This window comes from Galeopterus variegatus, unplaced genomic scaffold, assembly GCF_000696425.1.
Source record: "Galeopterus variegatus unplaced genomic scaffold, G_variegatus-3.0.2 Scaffold24671, whole genome shotgun sequence".
Taxonomy (NCBI): domain Eukaryota; kingdom Metazoa; phylum Chordata; class Mammalia; order Dermoptera; family Cynocephalidae; genus Galeopterus; species Galeopterus variegatus.
In genome coordinates, this window is record NW_007750782.1 from 1 (window position 1) to 9785 (window position 9785).

A 9785-nucleotide genomic window follows, 5' to 3' on the forward strand; every position below is an offset into this window, starting at 1 on the left:
GAGCCAGATCATCAGAAGGGACTTTTGTCACATCAAGATACACTATTTACTGTCTTCCTTACCATTTTTATGCTACATATTCCTTTTTTTAAAAAAAGAGAAAACTCAGGTAGAAAATATTAAACACTTGTGACCACTTAAACATTTCCTCCTGACCCTGAGGTGGTTTCGAAATATTTGTTCAAATTTTCTACAACAGCTAAGTGTAGCTTTTGTTATGTTTCACAAGCACCTTAAACAAAGAGAATCTGTCAATAATGTAACCAGAGCTAACTTACAATTCAAATAAAGTGTAGCTTTGGGAAGGTTGTTTAGACCAAGCCAAGCCAGTGTCACTCCCAGGATCCCACGTACAGCTCAAAGTTTTGGCGTCCTGGGTTTCACAAGAAAAGTCCTTGGGCTCCTCAAGTATTTCTGTCCATACAAAGAAAAAAACAGAAGAAGGAATCTAGTTAAATCCCTTCACTGAATGGTTAAGTCCAGTGGAAAGCTCTGTTTGGGGTCTGAAGCCACAGAGCTACTCTGAACTGTGAAGGGATCACTGAGGTGGTCTACACATCAGTAGCCCCCAAAAGTCACCTGCCGGACACCTCATCACCTCAGTCCGTTTTCCTCCCATCCCTTGTGATTCTCCTGTTGTGCCAGTGGTGGAATGGGGAAGCATCTCCGAGTCTCCAAAGTCACCACTGCTCTTAATGGCCACACTAAGGGGCAGAGATGAACCAAGCCTCCGGGAGATTAGAAACCTCCTTTGGCAGGAGAAATAGGGAGAGAGAGGTCACAGATACTGCCCTACTAGCCAGGGGAAGGGAAATTGCATGACAAAACAGAGGAGGAAACTGGCTCAGAATGGCTAAGAAACTTGGCCAAGATGACACTCCCAGCCAGGGGAAGAAGACTTGAACCCAGGTCTTCCAGGCCACATCCCTCACTGCCCTTCTGTGGTCATCCAGTCTGCAGCCCCACTTCTCCCTCCGTGATCCTGGGTAATCCCAGCACAGCTGAGGCAAAGCAGGCAATTTTCCCAGTGGTCCAGGTCATGACCTGATCTTTCTTTCCATTAATACTGTTGATTTCTAGGAATAAAATTGCCAGTAAGCACAAGAAAACAACAGGAAATCCTGGAAGTATTGCTTCAGGATATCATTTCCAGAATTTCTCCTAGAAGACTGAGAAATAAGAGAAAACCAAGACCACGCAAGGAAATGTTTACTTGTCTTCTGGTAAAGGAGATTCGATCTATTCTACAGAAAATGAGAAAAGAGGGCCAAAAAAAGAACTTGCTTACTTACTTGAGACAAAGAGCACGATGCCTTTTATATTATCTTGGTTCCCTTTACAAAAGATATTTGTTCCTCTTTCCCTAATGAAAGGGACATTTTTTAAGTGGAATGTGGATACGTATGGATTAAGTTGTCCTCCGTGTATCTGTTCACCTTCCAAATAACAGGATATGTTATTTTGATTGTTCCGAGAAATGGCACAGATGGTGACATTGGAGCCTTCTTCCACTAGCTTATCTTTAGGGAAAACAAGCAATGTATCCTGCCCAAGAGAATTTTGTACTGCAGACAAAAAAAAAAAAAAAACCCAACTCAGTTACAATCTCACTCAGAATTCAAGCCAGCCCCTTCCCACTTCACTCCCAGCAGATAATTTTAGCTTTTTCTACCTCCTGGAGAAAATTGTAACCTAAATTTGTACACCAAACTAAACACACTGGTGCATGCAAAACAATGCTTTCCACCGTTGTTCCTGCTGTTACACTAACATGACTGCTGCTGCCATTACTGCCAAAGATAGCCCCATTACTATTATCACTGCTGGTCACTGTATGACGGCTACTGTTAGGTTATTATAACAGTACTAGCTGCTCTCTATTGAGTCCCAGCCAAGTGGGAGGCTCCGAGTTAAGTGCTTATGTACATTATCTCATCAAAACCCAACTCAGTTAGAATCTCACTCAGAAATCAAGCCAGCCCCTTCCCACTTCACTCCCAGCAGATAATTTTAGCTTTTTCTACCTCCTGGAAAACCCAACTCAGTTACAATCTCACTCAGAATTCAAGCCAGCCCCTTCCCACTTCACTCCCAGCAGATAATTTTAGCTTTTTCTACCTCCTGGAGAAAATTGTAACCTAAATTTGTACACCAAACTAAACACACTGGTGCATGCAAAACAATGCTTTCCACCGTTGTTCCTGCTGTTACACTAACATGACTGCTGCTGCCATTACTGCCAAAGATAGCCCCATTACTATTATCACTGCTGGTCACTGTATGACGGCTACTGTTAGGTTATTATAACAGTACTAGCTGCTCTCTATTGAGTCCCAGCCAAGTGGGAGGCTCCGAGTTAAGTGCTTATGTACATTATCTCATGTCATCCTTCTTATCTTAAACAACGGGACAGGTAGAACCAAGCCTAAGTTCACTCACCTAGTAAGTGGGTAAACCACATTCAGACTGGCCAGGCCAACCTGGCTCCAAAGCCACATGTGCCTCATAATCTCAATGTTGTACTTGTACATCACTGCTCTCCCCACCTTCTAGGAAATGCCCATCACTCAAGTATCATCTCCTTTTGCTTCAGTCTCTCCTGCTGCAGGGCCCAGTGCCAGGCCGAGATCCTCAGGGCTCTCCCCATCTAAGGAAGCCCCCTGTCTTCCCCAGGCCTCCCCCTGCTGCCCTCTCTGCCTCTCCTCCAGTTGGCCTCCCTGGAGGAGCTGCCTGGACTTGCTGTTCAGAATTGACCACCTACTCACTCCTTAGCCAATGCAGTCTGGCACACAGGTCACTACAATTGCCATCACCGACTGCATGCCTACGGTGTGGCCTGGGCATGAGGCTTTTTAAGGACCCCAGATGATTCTACTGTGCAACCACAGTTGAAAATCGATGTTTTATGGGTTAGGAATAACCAAGTTCCTATTTACTCTTGAGTTAGTTTTGAGGTTATAGTTTTGAGAAATTGAGTCCATTTTATCAAAGTTGTTTACAACCTTGGTCTTTCTTCTCTCTTACTGTCTTTATAATCTCTATTTTTTTCCGTCTGTGTGTCCCTCTTTCAGCAGTAGGATGTAATGGTTAAGAGCATGGCCTCGAGAGCCAGATTGTCCAGGTTGGAATCCCAGCTCCACCACTTAGTGGTTTGATGACCTTGCATGGGTTTTCTAACCTCTCGGTGCCTCAGTTTCCTCATCTTTGAAGTGGGGATAAGAATATTCATATTATTTCACAGGGCTAATGTGAGGACTAAATTAATATACATAGGACTTAAATCAGTGTCTAGAATGTAGATTTAATTCTATTATTACTATTAATCTAATCACTAGGCTATTCATGAGTTAATGGGTTATCAGCTTGAACTAACAAATTTGCATAAATATTTAACAAATAAATGATTCTATTGACAGAATTTCAGATAATCTGGCAGGTATACAGTGTGATGGACAAATGCCATTGCTTTAGAACTGGACTATAGTTTAACTGGAGCATAAGAAATCATGATCAAACTCACTCTAAACTTTAAATTTTAATTACAACAATATTAAGTTATCAAAATTAAGGGATATTTAAAACATGTTTATCCATAATTTCATCACTCAAATGAAGTGCTGCTTTTATTTTTTCCTATTTCTCCCCTTCTCTACAGATTAGGGATGGTCCGCCATCAGTGTTTGTAAATAAAGTCTTATGAACACAGCCACTCTCATTTATATGGCTGCTTTCACCCTACAAGGGCAGGGTTCAAGAGTCACAAAGACACTGCATGGTCTGAAAAGGCTAAAATATTTCCTATCTGGCCCTTTACAGAAAAAATTTCCCAACCTCCACTCTAGATCCATACACATTCTGAGTTGCTCTAATAAAAACACATGTACAATTTATATCCTGCTTTGTCCACTTAGCATTCTAAAATACAGCTGCTTTACACGTTTGGAAAGTGAATACAAAATTGTATTTGCACAATTGTCTCAATGAATAAGTTCAGAAGCAAAACCTCAGGCATTTATCTTCCAGTGGCAAGTTTCACACCCGTGGTTTTTAGTTTCAGTAGGAGCCAAATGAAAATGATGTCAGTGTCTACCCAGGGTTCCTCAAAGGAGATTTCCACTATTCGACAATTGATCCCCATGAAACTTAAATATTAAACCTTTTCACTCTTGTAACCACCTCATTTCTTACCACTGACTTCTTCCCATGAACTCCAGTTGCTCCAGAAACTCAACTCAGGGAACTTGGCATCGTCCACCCGACTCCTGATTCTTACAAAGTGTGTTGCACATTCCAAAGGGAGCTCGGATTCCCAGCTCCAATGCAGAACTTGATTCCACCTCACAGTAGTGCTATAATTCCTCTAAAAGTAAAGGAAAAATTTTGGAAACATACAGCCATCCTGTCCTGGAAAATAGCTTGACTTAACTTGACCCAAAGCAAAAACCTAAAAGCCATTGTGAGTCCATAATATGCACAAGTGAAGTCCAATCCTAACCGGTCAAGTTCCCTTGTTCCAATGTCTCAACCATGAGCCTGCTATGACTTCCTGCCTTTGAAAACTCAGCTCCACATCCCTATGGCACTCTGATTCCAGGGGCTTGTGTGAAGCAAGTGGGAGAGAAAATAGAAGCTATCAAGTCTTGGGGAAACAGATCAGAGACAGTAGGTTTTCACAGTGCTGGGCACAGAAAACTTCCTAAGAAAACTCTTGAAAACTAGTGAATTAATTAATTGACTCATCCTTTAAAAAAAGATTGATGGGTACTTTTTATATTCATTTTTAACCAGAGTTGAATCAGGTTGGCCAAATCTCAGTAGAGAGGGCAGTCCTTCATGATACCCTGGGAGTTCCATTGTCTTCCAGAAGCCAACAGATGGCTCTTTATGTCTCCCTTGGTTTTCTGTTTTTTCTTTTTAGATATGGTGGCCACATGGAACATATCCCCTCCTTTGAGATCCATCTGTCAGAATCTTTGGCCCTAGAGATGTCCGTCAATCACCAAGAATGTCTTATATTGTTCTCTGGGAAGCTGGGGTCCAAGTTGAAGTGTAATTAGGTCTTTCAGCACAGCCTTTAGTCTTAATCTTTCTAAAACACTGGTATTTCCACTCTCTAACTCAGTACTCTTCATTGACTCCTTTACACTGTACCCTGTCATTCAAGGCCCACTACAATATGGCTCCAACCTACCAGTCTGTTGCAGAAATCTCTCCAGACATAGGTTCTACCCCGCACTTCTGGAATATGCTTTGTGCTTTTATACTTCAGTGTTGGCTCATGGCTTAGTGTCCCCCACCCCCTTTATACTGGGAAACTGTCCTATCCCTCAAGCCCAGGTCACAGCCTGTCTCCCTCATGAAAGGCCTTCTTGCTCCTTCCACCCCACCTCCCTGAAGCTCTGTATACTGAGGTTAGTTGGTGGTATTTCATTGTGACTCGGGTATTGCCAGAGAGCAGGAACTGTGCTTGCTTCTTCTCTGTGTCTCCCATAGCTCCTGGCACCCATTCTCCTCAGTCTGCCTCCTCTAGGACCCCTGCTTCCTGCCCCCACCACTGGGAGGTGGAGACAACAAACAATCTGCACTTCCTGGGGGAAACTGAGTCTGGGTCTGCATCCACGCTTCTTAGGGCAAATGATGAGCCCTCAGTGAAGGGAGCAGATAACTTCATTTCACATGCCACTGGGAAGTTAGCACTTGGAGACCTTCCCCCATTTACCCTTTCCAGGTCACTAACCTTAAACAGTGCCACGGCAGAACTAAACGCAGCTCTGAGGGGTTTTTATTCACACACCTCCTTTTTCACTCCCAAGAACTGCCGAACCGCAACCCCATGGCACTCCCCAGAGGCCTGCACATCCATCCCACGTTTACGCTGCCCTCGTTTCTGTGTTTACCTCCTCATTCTTGCCAGTGTGCTCAGCACTGACATCCCCAGGCCTTGCACAATGCCTGACCGGGCCCACAGCCTGCAACTGTGTGCTGGATGATGTCATCACTTCACTGATCCGTAGTGACTGGATTTCTCCCAGACACTTTTCGTGTAGATTCTGTCTAACCTCAGCTTTGTCCTTTGTGGTCTTTACAGCTTTGCCAATGAAGGAGATAAAACTTTTCTTGAATACATCCATTCAGTGATTTTTTTTAAGAAATGGGATGAATTGTCTTTGGGCCATCTCATTCATTGAAGCAGCAAGTTTAATTTGGCCCCCGCAGACATTAGTAAGTTACAAGAAATTGGCACATACATTTACACAGAAGTCTCACTGGGGTCACCAATTCATTACTGAGGCATGAGCTCTAATTCTAAACTGACTCACGCTTCAGGCCTCCTTCCAAGTTTGGGCTGTTACTGTGCTCTGCCTTCCTCTGCCATTGACAAAATCATAAAGCAAATGGCTGGAGGGGAAAGGCAGAACCCTGGCCCAGGGCAGGACCGTGTAGTGTGCTGCCAGCAGGGCTCTGCGTGGCCCATGCCATCCAGGAGGTGGCTCGGTGCCCCTGGCCCCACTGCCAGCACCTGGATCAAGATGCTTTTCCTTCAACTTGTTTGGGAACACAGTGATCCGAGACACTGAGTCTAGAAGCTGCCCCGTCTCAGCATGAGTGAAGGCGGGGGGCTGTCAGGCTCACATTACACGGAACTGCCCTATGAAAGGGAGATTTTGGTCCAGACAGAAGCAGCTTCTCTCATCTGGCTTTCTCTTCTTTAAGTGGAGGAAGATCTTATGTCCCTCCTCGACTGCAGGCATGAGAGATTCAGACAAGGGTTTCTCCTGGCATTAGCTATTCTATGGAACACATGAGCACTGATGTCCTGGGGAAGTCACATGTGACCATTATCCTTGCCTGTCTCTGTCACCTTGAGCAGTACAGCAAACTTCTCTGTGCCATGGTTTTCTTTTCTGTTGGAGTCAGGTTGGGCTGGGTGTTATTAGGACAATACAGTAGACAAGGCAGACTCTACTCTTAAGGATTTCACACCCTAGTAAGTTACAGAAGAAGCAGGTTACACAGCTGCTCCACCTCTACCTTGTGGAGAGGGCAATTACATGAATCCAGTGCAAAAACAGACAGGAACAACTGCATTTTAGAAATGCAAAGAATGGGATCCATTTGGTCTATGGTTAACATTATTTTCTCTAATATGATAACGGATATGAACTGTCTTCTAGAAAAATACAGAACAAGATACACTTGGTCTGTGGTTAACATTACTTTCTCTAGTATAATAACAGATATGAACAGTCTTTTACAAAAATAAGGAATGGGATCCACTTGGACTATGGTTGATATTATTTTTGCTAATGGCGTTAAGTGCTAGTTTTCCACAATTCTTTCAGCAGTTCCCCCAAATTTCTTTTTCTGGGACAATTCTTAGCCTTAATATGACCTTGGCTCAGTGTTTTATTGGGCCCAAATCACCAACCAGTGTATCCATCAAATCTATAAAAACCTGACTTCTTAGTATGAGGAGGGATAACGGAAGACGTGCTGATGGTGGGGAGTGAACAGGACACATAAGCATGACTAATTTAAAATAAGCAGTGCTCACTGTGGGAATCTGCCCTTTGAAGAGTAGAATTATAGTCCTGATACTAATCCTAAATGGACAGCGTCAGAATTTTGTATAACCCAGGCTGCTTGCTCAGATCTCAAATGTAATAATGGATATGAAAAGCAACTGAAAGGCTTTAGAATTAGTGACCTTTAGGCTTTATTAAAGGAACTAACCATTCAGGATCCCTGTACCCAATGCCTCCACTGCCTAAGAGAAGAGTAGACCTCGACTGAGCTAATGGAATCCCCCAATACAGTCCTGTGCTTTCCTTACCTACAGTCAAATTCTCAGGTCCCTTCTATGAGAAAACATTCCACTGTCCTTAAGTATCCTGTGATAATGGGCTTTAGAATTAGTGACCTTTAGGCTTTATTAAAGGAACTAACCATTCAGGATCCCTGTACCCAATACCTCCACTGCCTAAGAGAAGAGTAGACCTCGACTGAGCTAATGGAATCCCCCAATACAGTCCTGTGCTTTCCTTACCTGCAGGCAAATTCTCAGGTCCCTTCTATGAGAAAACATTCCACTGTCCTTAAGTATCCTGTGATAATGACTCAGCATTATGTGGGTATAGATTACTAAGATTGTCCAGACCAGAAATGTTAATGGAAAGAAACCACCAATGCATCCCAATGCACAAGACTAGGAAGCATCATGCCAACCCACACAGCCATTACTTGAACCAAGATGAGTGAAAATCTACCCCGAATAATTCAAAGACAAAAAGAGAGTGAAATGAAGATTTGTCTTAATTTCTTTTGTAGAAAACCCACATGTGAGGTAACAAAGGACACAGTAAGTAACTCTCCAACATGGCCCATGGAGAACCTGTTTGCTGGTTAGAACATCAAGTGCAAATACTGACTCTTCCTTGCATTTTAGCATAACATGAGCAAGGAAACTGCAGCAAGCCACACTGGCAAAGAAAATATTGCCAAATCATTACATCTGGCTTAGGAAAATCTCTGGTAGACAGAGAAGAAAGAGGGAAGAGAAATGAGATGGTTGATCTTCATGATCTCTGGGATCCAATACTCACAAGGACAGACCCAACAGCCCTCTTAAGAGAACAGAGCAGAACTGAGAAAATAATCTAGTTTCTTAACACATCCCTTTCTACCTCTAAACCAAATTTGTCACATTACTCTGTCCTGGATCCTCTTAACTAAAACCACTGAAATGCAATTGTTTCAGGAAAATGTTTTGAGCTGCTAATGTGTATTCATATTGAGATTGTTTTGGATATTGTAAAAGAAAAATTGTGGCATCAGAAAAAGGATTTTTAAAATATTGAGCCAAAAAAAAAAAAAATACTTACCACCCAGGTGACATTAGATGTTTCAATTCTAGTGATCTGTATCTGAAACAGCATTTTTAGTTCCTGATGATAAGGAAAGTTGTGGACGGTCCATTGTAAATGCAAACACTGACATTTAGAGTTGATGGAAATTTTAAGTGATTCAGGAGTCAATAGTAAACGTTCAGCCAAGACTAAAAGACAAAGACGAGCCATGAAATAACATTTAACAAGAGCATGATTGAATAGTCATAGATAATTAAACTGTTTGAGATGATCATTGTTTAGCTTTGGAAAATATTGCTCGTATATGCATTCTAGAATCAGATACCCTGAAAAGCTGGAAGAGAATTTAGAAATCAGTTAGCAGATGACAAATTAAGATGTAGATGAATAAAATGACTTGCTCAACAATACGAGGGTACTTCAAAAGTTTATGGAAAAATGGAATTAAAAGATAATACAGATCTTTCCATGAACTCTTTGAAGACCCCTCATACACAGCAAGTTAATAAATTGATAAACAGTTAAACAATACAAAAGATTCTTTACTGGACAATCTACTTGGTTTGTAAATTCATAACAAGGTGAAAAAAGAAAGAGGACTTTTTGCTACAAATTTCATATTTCTGGAAATAAAAAATGAAAGTTTCCTCTTTGAAAGTCAATATTTCATAGTTTATTAAAAGGCTAAAAAGTAGGAGCATATCCTATCTCTAGACATGATCACTGTATCTCAATGTACTGAACTTAAAATACCTTGGCAAGAATTTAATGAACTCTTTGAATGAGACCAGCAACATACTAGATGCTTAGTGTGAAACAAAGTGATTGTGACAAGGTTCCTAGGTCAAAGAAGGAAGCTAGTTGGGGAGACATACAAAGTCATATGAAATAGTTAGAGATTGCAAGTTTACAGTAGTT

The 9785-nt window shown here is 42.0% G+C and overlaps 1 protein-coding gene across 1 annotated transcript; it reads right to left on the minus strand.

Moving 5' to 3' along the window:
- Positions 1–278: 278 nt before the first annotated feature.
- LOC103583596 (oncostatin-M-specific receptor subunit beta-like) lies at positions 279–9055 on the minus strand (the record flags this gene model as incomplete). Its single annotated transcript, XM_008564867.1, has 4 exons — positions 279–414; positions 1293–1565; positions 4189–4360; positions 8883–9055. Coding segments are annotated over 4 exons (754 nt in total), but the record flags the coding sequence as incomplete, so codon positions are not given.
- Between the last annotated feature and the right edge of the window lie 730 nt (positions 9056–9785).